Source organism: Lepisosteus oculatus, chromosome 5 (assembly GCF_040954835.1).
Source record: "Lepisosteus oculatus isolate fLepOcu1 chromosome 5, fLepOcu1.hap2, whole genome shotgun sequence".
NCBI classification, from domain to species: Eukaryota; Metazoa; Chordata; class Actinopteri; order Semionotiformes; family Lepisosteidae; genus Lepisosteus; species Lepisosteus oculatus.
In genome coordinates this window covers 57128708-57147839 of record NC_090700.1, presented here as the reverse complement: position 1 = coordinate 57147839, position 19132 = coordinate 57128708, and the positions used below count along the sequence as shown (strand labels likewise).

Genomic DNA, 19132 nt, shown 5'->3' with positions numbered 1-19132 from the left:
TCCAGGTACTGACCAGGCTCACACCTGCTGAGCTTCAGTGGGCTGTCAGTTGTGAGTTGCAGGGCGATATGGCTGCTGGCAAAGAAGGAACAAACAACATTGTTGCACTAAGCAAGATTGCATTTCCCGCAAACCTTCTTTCCGAATGACAGGACTGACCACAATTGGACCAGATATCCCCACAGGACACGAGTCTGGGGTTCTGCTAAGAACTGCAATCCTACAATATGTAATCACAGCTGTTTTGTTTTCAGTTCCTATCCTAGACTTGCTGTTGTTAAAGGTGATGTGTTGGCTAGTGTTAAAACAAAAACAGAAAAAAGGGATGGTTCACAACATCTTTGGAAAAAACGTGTTTTAATACGAAACATGCATAGATTTCAGAAGAAGCCTGAAAAATTGAAAAATCCAAAACACGCCCAAATCACTGAAATAATGCTCTTTCTGGCAGCAAGAGACTTTTTAAACACACAGGGAGAAGATTATGCAAAGGACACTTTTTTCTGACGTGTTTTTTTTATTTGCAGTAATCTGAAGTAAACAATACAGCAAGGCACAGAGGCCAACGCAGGTTAAATACATACGTGATGACCTGGGACCAGCTCTCCTCCCAGGGCTGCCTGTACAAGGTTCTCTAAGCTACTGTACACATTATAAAAAAGTACAAATGTTCCTTTTTACAGGCTGTATATAAAAAAACACTGAAATTGGAAAGAGCATTATCTCAATTCATCAAGATAAATATTTTAAATTAGCCTCTTTTAAGTAAACAGTAGGAGCGTTCTGGATTTGAGAAAAAAAAGGAACACTTAGAAACATGTGGAAAGAAATGCACAAGGTATACAGCACTTAAATAGGAAGTTCACATGAAAAAAGTCAATATGACTATAAATATACATCTCCAAAGTAATTTATAAAATTGAGTAATATGGGAGATAGGATATTTAGAGAATCTTTTTTCATTTAAATGGCAACAATACAGTACAATGACCTCCCCTAAAAACATCTTGCCACCACGCACTTAGTGTGCTTCATGAAGGTAGAAATGACTATAAAGTTCTCGTTCACCAAAGCACATCGTGACTTTCACGCTCTCCTGCATTCAAACATCAATACTTAAATGTTGCATCTTATTTCCTGCCAGGACTAAAAAATCTCAAGCTCAACACAATTTCAGTCTTTTTTGTAAACCGATTTAAACTCAGTCCCAAACTGGATTCATCAACGCATTCGCTGATGTACCTGATCAGTTTTTTTTTTGTCCTCTACACAAAAAGTATTTGATCAACAAATGTCATAATTTCTTTGAATAAGAAAACCTTAAAAAAAGTTATCAGGCAGACTGAATCTGGAAACTTGTGAATTTGTACCACACATTTGAATGAATACCAGTGGTACACTAGCAACATTTCCTCTCACATTTGTAATTCATAATTTTATGTAAATGAAGATAGTTGGTCTAAAACACTGGCAGCACAGAACCTTGAGGAGCCACTGTCCAATCAACACCTTATGTGGTAAACGTGAGTTTATATTTGTTATGTTATAACAGAAGTAATAAGTTTGGAATTCATGCACATTTATCCTGCATGGAAATATGCCACTTTGGTTACAAGAAAGGAGTTTTGGTATGGAGTGGGCAGGAAAATGTATCTCCTCTACAAACTGCCAGCTAGTTATTCTTAACATGGGGGATGTGTGAAAACCTAAGTTGTACTGAATATCATTTGGTCTTACTGCTCAGTCAGAGTGCGGGAGTCTGAAAAGCACAAAGAGACTGTTTCAATGTTCTTTTCCAGATATAGGTCTTAAAGCACTGTAACTTTCTGTCACTTTGAGGTTTTACAACAAATGTGCCGAAGAGCTTACATATTAAAAAAAAAAGTTATTGAGAGCCCTTTAGGGATAGGGTATGGGCAAACGTAAAAAAATAACTGCAATCTCTTTTCAATTTCAACTTACATAATTGAGTAATATATATAAATATATATTCTAAGCAGACATGATTATTTCAGCCTTATTATTGGAACATTAACTTAATTTTTACATTTTGTTGTACCTGGATTTCTCTGAGGTTAAAGCTCAAATGCACCAGAAACATGTCTCATCATGTTCTCAGGCCTTATAACACCACACAGAAGAGGAGGGAACTGAAGTACCAAATGTGAAAGCTGCTCAGAGACACACAGCGGTTACAGCGTCCTTGTTTGCCCCATGGCGTGGAGCTCGTAGCAGCTTTTGTGTCGACCACTTCTCTCGCTCACTGTTCGGGTCCTGCTTCCTCCGCCCGAACCGGCGTTCCGTGAGCCCGCCGGCGAGCGCCACACGCAGCTTCGCCCTCGGAGGCCGCGCCGCAGTCGTCGGACCGCGGCCCGCCCGCTCCCCCCGACTCCAGTGGGCCTGCGTCCCTGCTGTCCGCCCCCGGCTCCGCCCGGTCCCCCTCGTCCTCCTCGTCCGGCTCCTTGACTTTGTGGACGATGAAGAGGTGCCGGCTGAGGGAGAGCGGGGAGGTGAAGCACAGGCCGCAGCGCAGGCACTGGGAGGTGCTCTCGTCCGTCTTGTGCTGAGGGATGTGCCCCTGGAAGTCGGCGCTGTCCTCCGTGGAGTAGCCACACTTGGAACACCTGTACTGCGGCTTCAGTCTCTTGGCGGGAGAGGCAGCCGGGGCGGCGTCCCCCGCTCCTCCCGGAAAGGCTGCCTCAGCGGTTCTCTTGGCCACGTGTGCCTAGGGCCGAAACATTCAGAACCATCACTCAACCCAGCAGGGACGAGGCTCGGGAGGAAGGACGGGCCTCACAGCTCGCACGGGTGGTTTCAGAGAGTGAAATCCTGACCTCGTTAACCAACCAGTCACACACCCTTTAACCCAATCCATGGTTCACATACTGTATCCCTCTCTGCCAGCACGGCCGCAAAATAACCCGAACTAACCTGCACTTCCTTCTGAAAAACACAAATACAAAGGCTTTCAAGGCTTTCGCATGGGTTACCAGCTAGAGAGGTCAGTGAGAGGTCAGACACTGGATCGCTCTGTCCGAGACCACACTTCTAATATGGGAGGAACAGCATCCAAGATGCCAACTTCTCAAGTGTACACTTTTATTAATTATAACTTTATGAGCGATCTAAAAGAAAAAGTGCTGAATGTCATATAAGCCTATTTTTAAAAATACTTCTAAAAATAATCCAAGATCTTTGTATAAAACAAAGAGCTTTAACATTGTACAAAGAAACCAAAAAATATTGCAGAGCCTTGTTAGAATGTCGACATCTAAACTTAGATTTTAAAAATAGGTTAAAAACCATTTATGCTGTTGCTTAAAAAATTATCAAAAGATAAGCAATTTTAAGATAAAGAACTTTTATGGAGACCCAGGGTGTTGTCTTCACTGCTAATGTTAGATACTTTATTGATCCTGTGAGGGAAACTGCAGCATTCACACAAGATTAACATTTATATTTAATTCCTAGGGATTCATTTTTAGCTTTCAGAATAGCACTATATATGCAAGGAAGAAAGGGGAAAAAAATTGGCCGCTAAAGAAAATCAAATAGTGAACCATGATAAAACACCCATTGAAGTTCCCGAACTATGTGAGGGATAAGTGTGAAGAAAAGAGTCATACTACCTCTGCAGAGTTTTTATTCTGGCTGTTGTCTGGAGGGGCTAGTTTTGACATCTGGCTGAAGTCTGGGTTTTTAATTCCATGCATCAGACTAATGTGGTTCTTCAGCATGAAGTGTTTCGTGAACGTCCTCTTCTCATCTGTGCAGTACCTTAATCCATATAAAAAATGAAGCACGGTTACACGCGATCTCATGTATGACTTTAAATGCACGCTGAACAGAGATACATGCTTACGAACTGGTGTGCAATAACAGCAGCCTAAGCCAACAAGACGGAACTGAACACGGAATCAGAAAAGGGCGAAAAAAACAGGACTGTGCTCAGATGGGATTTTTCACCTTTCACCCTAAACCATACGCCAGGTTCTCCGTTAATACCCGAAATTGAATACTGACTGAAAACTTAAAATCATTTCTCAAAATAAATGACTTGGCTTCACAATAGCCAAGGTTCCACAACACGTAAATCAAAACCAAAAGCAGAACGCAATCCCTCTCATTCTGTGGCAGGAAGAAGGAAGCCATGACCGACCCCCGCTGCGGCCCCAGTGCATTCCCACCGCACTGCGAAGCCAGGCTGGCGAGGCTGTGAAACTCACCAGCAGGTGTAGCTTTTCTTCTTTCCGTCGTGGTCGTTGCGAATGTGTCGTCGTAAACTGGTGGAGGAATTAAACGACCTGTCACACTGCCGGCAGGGATACCTCTTCATTGACTGGCGGCACCGAGAGAGAAGATAAGATTAAAGAAAAGGAGCTACAAAGAAAACTGAAAAAGCAGAACATTTAGATTTGAAATCTCCACTTACATTTTTTATTACAAGGGTAAGTACTTGATTCCGAAACATAATCGTGGCCTCTGTCCTTGAAATTCATCTTTAAAAGCGCTTCAGAAAATGTTATTATTACTAATTAACAAGTCTATGTTTTAAGAAAAAAAACTATCTGCAAGATGAAGAAACATAGCCTGTTTCTTTAAATGCCCATTCATTGCTGCTTACAGCATCACTGCACAGAAGTTGCATTCGGTGGATAACTGCTCCTGTGACACTTTTATTACAGTTACATTACTCTGAAATATCTGCATAACGAAAGAACTCAAACACTTCTTGAGACTGAGCTGTTCTTCCTGGATTGGGTTTAATCGTAATGGGGAGAAGCAGAATGAGTACGAAGGCCTTATTCATGGCTTTCAATCAGGGACTCGCTTAAAATTCTAATCAAGTTCCCTGAAAATATGATGAATGTTATTCTCAGGCAAAATGCATTAACTGATGAAAATGTGGGACAAGTCTATTTTAGCTATGTTACACAATCAAGAGCGTAATAAGTGAGGCAGAGAACCATCTGTTCCCTAATGCGAGACCTGAATACAATTTTACTGCTTAAATGTATAATGGACAGACTAAATTCCGTAGAAAAGGAATCCACTTGCTTTTCCAATAGAGTAAATGTCCAAAACCTATAAATGATCTAAGAAACAATGCTCAAGTTCAAAACTGAAACCTAAAACCCCAAACCAAATAATAAGATGATTAAATTAGAGACTAAATTATTACTGCTTATGCTAATATTCTGTGTGACATGCATGATGCATGTCTTACAGACAAAGCTTCTTATATTGGGATCAAGTTTATTTTTTAAAATAGGAAAAAACATGCATAACAACAAAACTACAAGGAATTACATAAAAAGAACATGTATACAAATAAAGTAAAACTAACAACGCTGTTCACCGAAAACTCACAGACACTTGGCCTGGAAAAGCAGAGACCAGATCCAAAGCTCTGAACCTGCACTATTTAATTCAGCAGATGACAATGTGAATTGCTACCATGAACTGAACAGCATTCATCGTTAGCCAGAAGTGCAATGTGGCCATAATGGGTTCAATACAGAGTTTAAGGATAATTTCACTGTGGCTGTAAAACCCAGTAATAAAATTTTAAATTGCATTGCATTGCATTAAAACCACTCAGCAGGTCATCATTAAGAAGAAATACACATGGATCAGTCTTCAGATCACTCACAAAATAGACGCTACACTTCCTACTTGTTTCATTATGTTGCAATATGGATAGAAGTACCATCAATATTACAAATGGAGTAAGAAAAGTATAAGATGATTCTCATACAAAACCATCTACAAGGAGTCGCATATGCTCTTTAAGTAAATGTATGATGTACTGTTTGAAGACCCTGTTTATTTTAGTCCTTAAACACATTTAGTTAAATCAGTGGTTCTCAAACTATGGTACGCGTGCAATGAATAATCGGGACGGGTTTTCATATTTTCTATTTTAATATGTGTCGAATATGCAGCCTACGTACTACGATACAGCTCGTGATAATGCTTGAGTGGACACAAGAGCTACTATGTAATTATACACCATTCTATAGGAATGCGTGCTACGAACATAAGTGACCAATTGTATTTTAAAAAAAAGTTATCTCCAGCAAATGGGGAGGTAGGAGAATGTGTGTGACTTTGGAACAATGCGTGCTACGAACGCTGGCAATCTTGTGAGCACAGGAAAGCGTGATGGATAACAAACTGTTCTAGGTTAATTTGAGAAAAATACACTGAGCGTCTCTGTGTTTCGCACCCATGCGCATGAAATAAAAACTTCTTTTAACTTCCGAGATGGACTCCTGAAACGGAAACAGGGAAAAACGCAAGCTTGCGGATTGCTAAACCAGGTAAGCCCCACACTACTTGTGAAGAACTTTGTTTACCATTGGCAAAAGAGCTGACACATATTATGTGTGGAGAAAAAGCTGCTAAACAGCTCGACCTGCTGCCCCCTCTAAAAGACACAGCCACTCATAGAATTATTGATATGGTGGATGATGTCAAAAGTACGCTGATAGAGCTCGTTAAGATGAGCAGATGCTTTTCACTGCAATCAGGTGAGTCTGTAAATGTCGTCGGTTTGGCCAATTTGCTCGTTTACGTTAGATACGAGTTTGAGGGTACCTCCCATGAGCACTTTCTGTTCTGTAAGCCGCTACCAACAGGAACTACATGAGAGCCCATATTTCAGCTTCTAAATGAATTTATCGAAGAAAATGGCATCGACTGGATAAAATGTGTCGGAGTTTGTACAGATGGTGCTAGAGCAATGACAAGCCGACACAGCGGTGTAGTTGCACGAATTAGAGACGTTACTCTAGAAACGAATGGACACATTGGAACATCCACCGCGAGACCTGTGACAACAGAAACAAAGCAACATATCAACAAGACCATGAGGATAAAGAGTATGCAACAAATGTCAAACTGAAACTTTGCCAAAATAAAGCACATCGGATGTAGACAACAATAGGCTAAAGGTATGCATGCATACATGCAAACCTTTGTATACTGTCCAATTCAACTATTAGAAAGTAATGGTGGAGCAGGAGGAAAAATATTTACACATTAATGTAGACAGTTATGAATTTCAGAGCCATACAGTGAAAAGGAAGGATCAATCGACTTCTAAATGAGAAGGTGGCAAAATATTCTAATGCAAACAACACAAGTCTGCACGGTAGAAGGCTTCATGAAATAAGAATTAGGAAGAGAACAGAGATCATTGTCAAACACTTCACTTAAAGTATTGATGCCTTTCATCAACCAGTTTAGGTCAACAAAACTTTGGTTTCTTGTCCTGTCTGCCTCTACTAATACAGCTGGGTGTTGCTGTGCAATCCGATTGAAGCACCTCACTCAAGGGTACAACAGCAACGTCCTCATCCATCACCATCCCTTCTGCAGCCAGATCTCTGCCCTGCTCCCACGTGGAGGATCCCAGTCACCACTAGCTAATGGCAGACTGCTGGCGTCTGCACAATCACGCTTAGCCCAATCATGTGTCGGGCAGGCGGCCTCACTAGCGAGACAAAAGAAGGGGGGGGGGAAAAAGTACCTTTCCGTGACTCTTCTTCATGTGAGACACATAGGTCTCTCGATCAGGTAGCCAGTGCAAGCAGTCCCCACAGGTCCAGCCCGCATTCTTTAAACTGAATTTGCTGGCCGCCTTCTGCGCCGCAGGCCTCTCCTTTTTGCTGGCTGGGGGGGCAGCGTGTTTAGGGGGGCTATTGACCTTCGGCTGCCCATTCACCGGCACGACTCCCTGGCTCCCCGGAACAGCCTCCGGCGCGAGGTGCACACTTTCGTCCGCGGCCGTTTTATACACCCCATCGTGGACGACCTGAGAAAAAGACTTGACTTAAAATACTGCAGGACGGGAAAGACGGAAACCTGCAAGTTTTATAACTCCGTATCTGGCATCAACCGAGCAAGACACATCCCTGGACATCCTCGGTGTTTATATAAAAGTTAAAATATGACTCTTTTGTCAAAGTGCTTCAGTCCACAATTATAATTCAGCCTTAAATAACACACCACCAGAAGATCATTACTATGTGACCCTAAAATATAAAAGCCACAACAATACTCCTAGTAATATCCCCTCAGTCTCAATCAACGTTTAAGGTTAGGCATTCAGTTCTGATTCCAAGCATTTTCTATACAGAAACTAAATTAGAAAAAAACGTTGGTTTGAGTCAATGTAGAAACGAGCAGAGAGAGAGAGCAGAGAGAGGTGTGAGATGCCTTCAGTTCAGCAAGTCAGCTGGGAAAAGGTTCTCAGAGATTCCTGCCACGTGTGAAGGCAACCCAGAACAAGGTTTGTGTGGCACTACAAACCTTGAAATGCTGCATCAACAGCTGTTTCTGTATGAAGACCAGCTGGCACTCTGGGCACTTGAACACACAAACAAGCAGCTTACTGGAGTTCTGATGGAAGTGCTGGAATAATAACTTCTTCTTTTTAAAAACCGTTTCGCAGGAACATTTGTAGATGAGCCTGCAACACGAAGAACCTTGTTAAATCAACCACTGTAAAATGCATTCAAACGAGTGAAAAGATAACTTTTAATTACATTAAAAGAATTTCAGTTGCTCAAGTGCACTATATACACAAAAGTTGAATAACAGGCACAAATTAGCTCAAAATATTAAATATGTGTAATCTTAACATCAAACACATCCATCCCTTATCAACATGCTAATTGAACTCTTCATCTGAAAGACATCTTAGAACGAATTATCACCTTGTTAGAAGAGCATTGATAATTTTCTAAATATTAATTGTTGCAAGCAAAACATACTAGGCATCCCAATAATAGACAACACAATAGTTTGCGCGTGCTGGCAGATGGACACAATAACCACAAGGTTCATGGTTTGTTTGTAAATATGCAATACTGAATAACTTTATAAAGGTAGGAAAGAGGTGTGGACGGAGATGCAGAGATGCAGTTAGCCGTACGTTTGACTTACTGGGGCGCTGCCTTGGAAGTTTCATGCTTGTTCTTAATGTGCACTACGCTGCTGTCGGGAGATTTAAACGCCATCGGACAGATGGAGCACTTGAAAAACACCTCGCAGTGTTTCTCCTCAATGTGAGACTTCAGAACATAAAAGGACATGAAGATAACGTCACAGTGAAGACACCTGCAAGAACACAAGCAGGCCCAACTGAAAGAAACCAGACCAGCATTCTGTCTCAATTCCACTACAGTTACTTCGAGGAGCTCAAGGTGCAATTCTGCTGAAGGGGGAAAAAAAGAGAGGTCTGATACTGATCACCCACCCGCTCAATCATGAGCAATTCAATCTATACAAAAAGGTGCTTTTTAATGCCCCATAATTCTTTCCTTTCTGCACAGTCAGATGAACTATGATGCAAGGGTCCTTTCTGTAGAGATGCATACACGCTGCTGAGCTCACTGTCGGGGCTTTTGTTATGAAATGATGCAATACTGGAAATAACTATGGAAACAGATGTATTAGAATAAAGTAGGCATACAATGCAAATTGCATTAAGCAAACATGCACACGTAAGCACGATTCATTATTACAGAAAATACGCAGACAGATGAATACATTGTTCGGAACACTAATGTTTGCCTAACAGCTTCCTTTCATTCTCCCACACATTGTAAGAACAAAATAAAAGGGACATACATATGACTGTATACCAAATGATACATATACCTGATGAAATGTATATATTCATTAAGAACAGTGAATAACTGAACAGAAATGTAAACCACTACCTGCAGCATCAGATACATATCTTTAACAGAGTTCATCAACAGCAGGGGCTCAACACCATCTGAGTGAAGGCAAGTAAAAAAGGGATTCCAAGCACACTGAAATCAATCGATCTGTTAAACAGCCACTATATTTCTTAAGAGGAGCATATTGTGTCAATAAGCTAAGACATCAATCATGTGATGCCGTTTCTCTGTTCTTCCCATAGCAAATAAGGTAAGATTATTTAAGTCGGAGGAGCAGCAGTAAAAACTGCAGATTTTATTACAAGGTGGGATGAAAAATGAGTGGTCAGTGTTGAAGAATAAGGTGGAAAATGATCTAGCCTAAAATTCCCAACTGTGTTCCCAACAGTTGAAACTGAAATTGTTGATTTTTTAGGCAGTGCCAAAACATATGAAATTAACTGCTGAGCGGTTTCTGAGCAGTGCTGGCGAACATCAGTTTCTGACAGGCGCACGGTATATGGGATTGGCTGCCGGGCAGCAAATCACATTGGGCCATGTCAACACTTGATCATACACTTCAATATTTCACAAAGTTTATTGTCTACACAAAATATACTCCTCTGTCATTTGAATTCTGCACTACATACCAATTCCGTCCGCTATTCCCACGCTTAGTTCCAATACAGTACGCACCAAACAGACATGCGGTTCGATGTGCAATGGCTACATAATTAAGCAAAAAAAGGATTCTGGGACACTGCGAAAACGGATGATTTCTTTGCTCTCTTTACAGCAAGTAGGGAGCCTAAATCAACTAAATGAACGACGATCACACAAAACCTTAGTCCTAAGCCACAATTAACAGCAAAGTTAACTAAACATCCAACTGCCCTGAATGACTGTTTCCCCCTCCAAGCTGTCACCAAAGCTCCATGTGCTAGCTTACTTACTTGTAGCCAAACTTGCGCGCATAGTGAAGGCAGTTCTCCTTGACGTGCTTCTGGAAGTCTGCCGAGCGGCTCGCAGCCCCACACTCGGGGCAGCAGTAAGGCGACTTGTGTGCGTGGATTCTCTGGTGAGCCCTGTAGCTGCACTTGTTCGGCAGCATCATCATGCACACTTGGCATGTCTGCACAAGATGAGGAGGCACAAACAAGCAAACTGCACTGCAGCGCTCAGTCATGTCACACACGTCGTGGAGCACGTAATCATTAGAAGCCTTACACAACCTCAAGGCTAGCAGAAAAAAAAAAACAGCCCTGTTTTTGTTTTCGTTGTTTTTTTCCCCCCTTTGGTAACTCCCACCCTTTGCACCCATTCAGCTAAAACCCATTTCTACTACTTGCTACAGATTCAATCCAAAAGCAGAGGGAGACAGCTCAAGAATAAAAATAAAAAAATCAAAGTGTTGCAATGCCTTTCTCAATACAACATGAAACGTCCACCTACCAGGCCTTCCGTGTTCTCCGAGGACCTCTGGTAATGACCTGCAAGGGAAGGGTAATCGGAAAGCTGCTTGCTGCAGTCCAGGCACCTCAGGCCGTGCCGAATGATTCTGTCTGGGTACAAAGGCATGACCGGCTGGCTCTTGGTAGGACTTGCTTGGGCCACAGAGCCAGCAACGAGCTGCGTGGCCTGGGGGACTACGGGGGCGCAGGAGCTGCCGGGAGCGGGCAGGAACATCTGGTCCGAGGAGATGGGCCTCATGAAGAGCTGGGTGCACTGCATCACAATCCCTTTGTTCTTGTGCTCCCGGGCGTGCGCCAGCAAGCTGCACTTGTTAAAGAACAGCAGGGTCTTCGCACAGTGCATGCAGGCCACCTCGATGTGCACGCTTCTCCTGCCATAGTGGTACGCCAGGCTCCTCTCCAGCCCGAAGGAGTCCCCACACTCCAAGCAGCGATAGCCCCGTGCCGGCAATCGGATGTTACACTCTGGGGGCGGGCAGAGGTTAGGAATGTAGGATGGCACAGGGTTGGCCGCATTTAAGAGTCTGTTCAAGGTCCCTACAGCCCCACTGGGCGCAACCGAGGGTGGGAGCTGAGGGGCAGCTTTTTTGATCTGGTGCACCAGAGGAACTGAGCTGCACACCATGGGAGAGGCAAGCTGGGACGGGCTCTGGCGCGGGGTCGTGGATCTCGCACTGACCGAGGCAGCAACACTGTGAGGGACCAGGTTCAGGTTGGCCAAGTGGACAGCTTTTGGAAGGAGGCTGCTGTTGGCAGCGCTGGCCACCTGGACCATCGCGGGCTTCTGCCGTTTTTGCTCCTGCTGCTGGACGACATTCACAACCCTCATGATGGCACTGCTGGCTTTCCGAAAGGGCGCTGAAGGGTGCGATGTGGCGTTCTTGTTAGGAGTCCCTTCTGATTTGACACATGTGATCTTTGAAGCTGCCACAGGTGGCGGCGGTGCAGAAACCGGGGGTGTGTTTCTGTGGTTGGTTTTACTCCTTCCGTTTTCAAGAACAATCTCACTGGTAACACCGTGAGAAGGGGGTGTGCTGGCTGCGGGCCTGGATGTCAACTCATCGCCAGCTATGTACTGGGCTGGGGACATTTCAGGGGGAGACTGGAGCTCTTCCAGCTCCGAATCGGGTAACACACTGGTGACAGTTCGCTTGATTTGCCCAGAAGAGGTTTTGATGGTCTTTATTCTGACTCTTGGGATAGCAGGAGGGGAACCGGCCGCCAGAGAAGGAGATGCTTTGCCACTGCTGTCACTGCAGACACTCATCGGACTGTCTGGCTGCTTGTTAGATCGCTTCACTACCTCCAGGGGACTCCTTGGGCTCTTTGGAGACTTGGGCACTTTAGGATTAGCCTTCACACGCTCCTTTACCGATACGAAGGGGTCTCTGGATATGGGCAGCTCCTCCTCTTTTGGAACCTCTGCAACTTTTTTGGCGTTCAGTGCCACCAGCGCTGCCAGGCAGGACGACAGCTTGGAGTTGGCTGGTTTGATGCGCTGGCGAGGCGGAATGGAGGAGCCTAAGCTAGTCTCAGTGAAAAAAGAATTCTTTGGCTGACCAACATTATTGCTGTGAAGATCATCAAAGGGTAACAGGGGGCTTTCAAGAAAGCTGGCCCTTTTAACATTTTCTTTGATGCCGTCTTCCCCTTTCTGTGGTGTCCTAAACTCCTCCGATTGGCTGTTTTCCTGGTTTTCAAAGCAGTTTCCAGCCTCATTCATTGGTTCTCTCTTAGAGCACTGGTCAAACATGCTGTACTCCGGGACCTTTCTCAGACTGTCCAGGACTGAGCGCTCGGCAGACACAAACATAGGAGCAGCGGGGAAATAAGGTCTCTCTTCCTGTGGTGGTCTCCCGTCGATTCCGTTATCCTGGGATTCCTCGGGTTCAGGGCTCGAGATGGGACTAAACTGGGACAAGGACGTCTCCCTTTCAGCCTGGAGGGTGTCCACTTTCTCCAAGAAGCCTCTCGGGTTATCCCCGTTCATGAAGGGTGGCTCAAACTTCCCACAGCTGCTCTGGCCCATGTGGTGGGGATCCGCGATGGTTCCTGAACTCCGGAACCCATTATGTAACAGGCCGTGTCCAAGGTGACCACTGTCCTTCTCGGAACCGGACTCAAAGGACTCTTGGCGGCTGGTGTTCTTCACAATCACACTGACCGCAGGGACGTCGGGGGCTGGGATCGCATGGTGGACAGATATGTTCTCGTCCATGCATATTCCAGCAGGTTTCAAATGACCCTCAGCTTCATCATGGCTGGCCTGAATAGCCTCTTTGGCATCCAAGCTGGTGGCATCAGGGATGTCAAAAGCAGCCAAAAGGTCATCAAAATCTGGGGTCTTCATGTCACCCATGTTTGGAAACCTAGAAAAACCTGCAATTTAAAAAACATAATATTACTAGAACAGTAACATATTCTGCAGTAAACAAACTGCCCTACTATATTTATTATTGTCTAATCAACAATTGTGTAATCAATTTATTTAAACAAAAAAGAGAAGTGAATCCAGAAAATGTCCTTTCCAACCTGACAAACTCATCAAGACCAGATCAGCAGAATTCGCACCTGACTTTTTGGAAATTAACATTTATTGTGACTGCCTGCTAAATTAAGAACTACTTCTGTCACACACAGAAGAATAAAATGTTTACACTCATTGTTAGCGATCCGAACTGCAACACTGCATTATATGATTTAATGTTAGTGTCTGGTCTCAACGTCATTTTAGAATAGAAATCCCAGATATCAGAATTTCCATGAATTGCAATTTGGTAAAACCCAATACTGGATCATAATGCTCCCCATTAAAAAACGAACAATACAATTTAGAACCACACTGCCCTTACACCATATAAAATATGAACAGAACACATGATTTCAGGTGTAAAATGTAGTCAAAAACCTTTTTACTTATTTACAAATACCTTAACAAATCAGTGAAATAATTAAATCTCACATATCCTTCCTTTATTATACCTGCATGCCCTTCAATATCAGGGATATCTCTCATTTTGAAGTGGCAAAAAAACAAGTTAAAAAAGGTTTTGCCTTTTCCCAGATACAGGTCCCGATGACTGTTGCTCGCAGAAAGCATGTGGAAGCCTGCAGCAAGTTCACTGTGTATGAATTATCACACAAAGAATGTAATAAAACCTCCGGAAAGTTAAGCAAATTTTCCAGTGACCTTTACTGTACAGTTCATCCTTTTAATTAAGAAAGACGACCTTCTTTATTTATGCAATATTACAGGCGATTTAGTTTTAAGAGCACAAAAAAAGATTAAATGCAAGAACTTAGCCAGCCCTTTGTCTCCACGTTCGAAAAACGGTTACTGCAGCTATTTTCTGTACAGCATCATCAGCTGCAGGATTTAACTCCATGCAGCACCACCAACCAGATTCTGCAGCCTTTTTAGCTCGGCGGATTTTTTAGTGACAGTTGAAATGTTAAAAATGAACTGCATTATCACCTTCACTTTTTTCCTCCCCAAGAAATGCTCAAAAGGAGATTTCGCCAATGTTTTAGCACCCAATTTCAATCTACAGCGAAACAAAACCATATTATCTTGTTGTCAGCACAGCCCTGGCTCTTGTCCAGACTTTTGTGGGACAGCTCAGTCTTTAGCAGGAAATGTGCACTGAAAGGGATCTGCATGTACACAACACAGACTGTACTGACTTTACAGTTGAAACGGCAAAACCCACACACCCTGACTACAACACTGGAGCTCCGATTCTTGCTTTTGAATTAATGTCAGTCTTGTGTAGGTTTTAGAGTTCACAATTGTTTTTGTTTTTTTCAGATCCATGGCAGGAATCTCTCATTTTCCCAGTGAAGTTTCAGAATGCTCAAGAATAGGTTAAGGAACAATGCTTTACTTCCTCTTTCCCTTGAGCTGTTCTGATCTGCTATCGGATTCCTTTTGTACAGATGTCTAAGCCCTGGTCTTCACAGCCACCACATTCTGTGGTGGTGGTGGTGGAGGGGAGTCCCCATTACCTGTAAAGCACTTTGAGTGGAGTGTCCAGAAAAGCGCTATATAAGTGTAAGCAATCATTATTTTTATTATTATTATTCTCTGCCTTGACCAGAGCACAAAAGATGAGGGAGACTTGCTGCAAATTGCAGCGGTGCCTCTGTCACAAAGTTCCCTCTGCTCTCACAAGGATCCCCAACACCTGTTGCTACAAAGTGCAAAAGAACGAGCCCAGCTCGTTCAGCCTGCACGCTAGCAAAGGCGTGAAAGACGGTTAACACTCATGAGGAGAAAGACAGCAGACTAGAAGCAATAAATAGAAAAGGAGAGAACGTGAATCACAATCACAAAAGAGCTTTGTTAGGAGAGTGGAGATGAAGACACCTGTTTCAAAAAGAATCACTTCTGTGAAAATAATTTAATTGGCACAGGTCTTGATTTACACATCCAGCATGTCTTGTTTTTTTTTTAACAAGTACAAGAACTCCAATTTATCTGTAGTTTTCTTATAGCTTTTCCACACTGACAATCATTGTGGACACACCTTCACTATTTATGCTAAATCATGACCTACTTCTTTAAAAAAAAACATAACCTGTATAAGAAGGCATCATACTCTCTGTTACAGAAGCAGTAGCATACAGGTCAACACCATGCTCAGAACACTCTATAAAACAAACACCAGAAAAAGATAACAAGATAATCGGTAGATTAAAACATCAAACAAACTAAAACAATATTCATCATAATACAGCCCACATTTATGTAACCTCTCCATCCTACAGTAGGCGAATGCAGGCGTAAAATGTCTACTAAACACTTAGGAAGCAAGCACAAGTGGATTACTAAATTGAAACCTGCAGTTCTGGTTACTTTTAACAAAACAGAGATTATTTACTGCGAAAAAATCTGTTACAGCAAGTAGATGTGCGTATCTTTGAAGTCTTTTCTATTTTTCTGCTTCCCACGTATTTAATTCCCAGCTACCCGGATTCTGAGAAATTGGCTTATATCTTTCTTTTCAATCATCCTTGTCCAAGCAGAGACACACAGCTGCAGAAAGAGCCTGTGAGCTCTGCAAGCTGAACCCACGGGTGCCATGCAGGAAAGGACAGGAGTGCTGGAACTTTTTAATTTTTCACCACTGGACAAAAAAAAGCATGGCATGACAATTTCATTTTCCATTCCATCTGTAAACCAATGAAATGTAGCAACAATGGAAAAAAAGACTTAGGAAACTGATTAAATGACAGGCAAAATACAAAACAATGCTTCTCTGGTATTTAAAGGAACAGGAAAAGCTTCAATGGTATGATTTAAGCTTCCCTGTTTTACAAACTTTTAGTTTCATGACAAAACAAGAGAAAGGACCCTTTCAGTGATTTCAGATTTATTCACCCAGCTGAAGCACAAGGTACAGTCAACCCCATGCATGAACACATGACAAAGCAATAAAAAAAAATCAGCTCAGTTTGCGGGGTTTGCGGAGTTTCCAGGGCACTTAACTTAAATACGGACTTTTTTTTTGTATTTCTCTGAACTCTCAAAAGCGTTGCCTTAGCTGTGGCAAACCTTGTCAGACTGAGAGCAACTTAAAAATAAAAATGCTAAAACGACTTCCTGGAACGAAAAAAGGAATATGTAATGACTTGTGCACTTCTCTCTAGAACAAAAAGTAAAAGCGTGGCGATTAACCACAAAATACTGCACGGCGGTGGATTTATCGATCAAGCCATCCTTGCTAAGACTTGATCTCAAGGCTTCAGTTTTTCCAGTTTAGAGTGCTGAGTGGCCACACCTGGGATTTGAAGTATGCTACATGTAACATGAAGGATTTCGGTTTCACAGAACTCATTAGTTTCCAAGTCATACGCGTTGTCCCCCCTTACGGTTGTTCAGAAACCCCAATCCCAGATGTTGTGGTGTTCTCGCACAACAGCTTCTCAGTTTATCAAGGAGGAGGTGCTTGAAAACGCGCCAGAGGAATATTCTACAGCAGTTTCGAGATCTGGAAGAAACAGCAGTTGTTCCTTTGCCAGATATTTACTCCTACGTCTGTACTACGATTACAGTACGACCATAGGGCCATAAAAATCCATAAAGAAACGAATTAAAATACACGAAGCATGCCTATGTCATTACAACCACAAGAAAAAGCAGCAATGCAATATATTACACAAAACACAAAATCGAGGCAGGTTTTAAGTTGCCTATATATATATATGTTCAACTTCCAGAAAAATTCATACTTGATGGCCTACGTAAAAAAAAATTGTTTTATTCTGATTAAATATTTTTCTATGACAAGTTATTTCAGCAGCCTTAATGAGAACGAAAAGCAAAAAAAAGATTTGCTTAAGTTCTTCAGTAGTCCATGAACTATGCGTTTTAGGCAAGCACTTCGAATCCGCTCACAGACTGCATACAACCAAGATATAAACAAGAAAATATAAAAGGATTTTTAAGAGTGAAAACATCGTCAACAACTCGACTTGCAAAAGACTTTTAAAGAAACGTCAAACAGAACAATCCGGGAAGTTTTGGTTACAGTAAAGCAACAAACCCCAGATGTTTCATTCTACGCGCAGGCTGCAAAGCCACACACCAGAGGGTAAAGAGCAAAGTATGTATTTAGTTGCGAATGTAGATACTTTATGCAAAACAAGAAAAGAGACATATTTACCATTTGGATCCTGTTTATTCACCGTAGAAAACGTGCAGATTCACGTGATCGCATGGCTGCTGGCTTGGAGTAAACGTACATTTTCACGATTATTCCAAACTAAAGCGAGGTGACATGACAGACCCTTGCCATTATCACAATTTTAAATAATACGTGAGAATCACACTGTTCATATCATCGCTCTATTCCCCGCCTCAATAAAATAGCTCCAAAACCCAGCTGCACATATATCGTACCTTTTTAAGGCCCCGAGAGACGCTTGTAAATTTTAACTAACTACAACAATATGCATTTAATGTTCATTATTTGTTGCCAACTACTTCGATCACGTCTACAAAGTGCTGCTTTCTGTCGCCAAGTCATTTAGCTCGGGTCTACTTTTTTTTTTTAAAGAGAAGTTTCTCCGTGCGTTTCACACGTAGACGCCGTCCATGTTGACATGAGAACACCGAGAAGTTAGCAGTGGAATGCAAATGTAATCACTTGAAATGATAAAAAAATATATATATTATTTTTCTAACCCCCCCCCCGAGGCACGGCCTTTTCGATCGTTTTTAACTTGCTCAGCTAATTTATTTGGTTTTAGTTTTCACTTCTCTGCGGATGCACCGAAATAACATCGGTTTCTCAGCGGTTCATTCATGCTTTTCGAAGTCGCAGATTTCTTTATTTCCTTTACTTCTTTAAAAAAAAAAATGTTGTTCCCAGTTTCGCCCGTTTCTCGCAGCCCTTCCTGTCTCAGTCAGAGATTAAGCTCAGTTACTGCTCTTGCTATCAGGACCCTAAGTACAGCTCCAGCAACGCTCTTTGCAGCCCAGCGAAAAGAAAAACATGCCCACACAGAACTAAAAAGCACCTAAAATATGCCTGGGTTGTATTGGTTTAACTGGGTCTACTGCCACTAGCATGAAAATGAAATAAGTGCTTGTTTAATCATTTCACTCCAGGGGAATGTTGTAATGGCTGCAGTGCAAGGGTTGACCTCCATTGTGCCTGATTAAAAATCAAGGCTCTCTCTCAGCGAAATAGTGGAACATACGGTCCTTTAAATACTCAATTTAAATAATATTCAGATTCCCAGACCTGTTATATGTCCTCATAAATAAGTGTTTAAGTACAATTCATAGTAGTTTTGCAGTTAATTATATTTCTGCTAACACACACAGGCAAGTCATGGGCAACCTGAAAAACAAGAGATGTATACATTTTCTGAAGTGCAAACTGAGAAAACAAAATACATGACAATTTCAGTGAAAATTATTGTATTAGATTACAAATCTGTAAACATCTACGGTATCAAAGTCCTCCCTTTCTGGGGAAA

At 42.4% G+C, this 19132-nt stretch overlaps 1 protein-coding gene across 1 annotated transcript; it reads right to left on the bottom strand.

The window, feature by feature from the left end:
• Positions 1-340: 340 nt before the first annotated feature.
• On the bottom strand, positions 341-18767 carry znf592 (zinc finger protein 592). Its single transcript, XM_006629031.3, has 9 exons — positions 17812-18767; positions 11127-13525; positions 10628-10806; positions 8953-9126; positions 8317-8476; positions 7535-7819; positions 4227-4339; positions 3630-3777; positions 341-2725 (listed from the first exon to the last, which is right to left on the bottom strand). Exons 2-9 carry the CDS (start codon positions 13503-13505, stop codon positions 2261-2263), a joined length of 3903 nt encoding a protein of 1300 aa, XP_006629094.2. The 5' UTR covers positions 13506-13525; positions 17812-18767; the 3' UTR covers positions 341-2260.
• Positions 18768-19132: the final 365 nt, after the last annotated feature.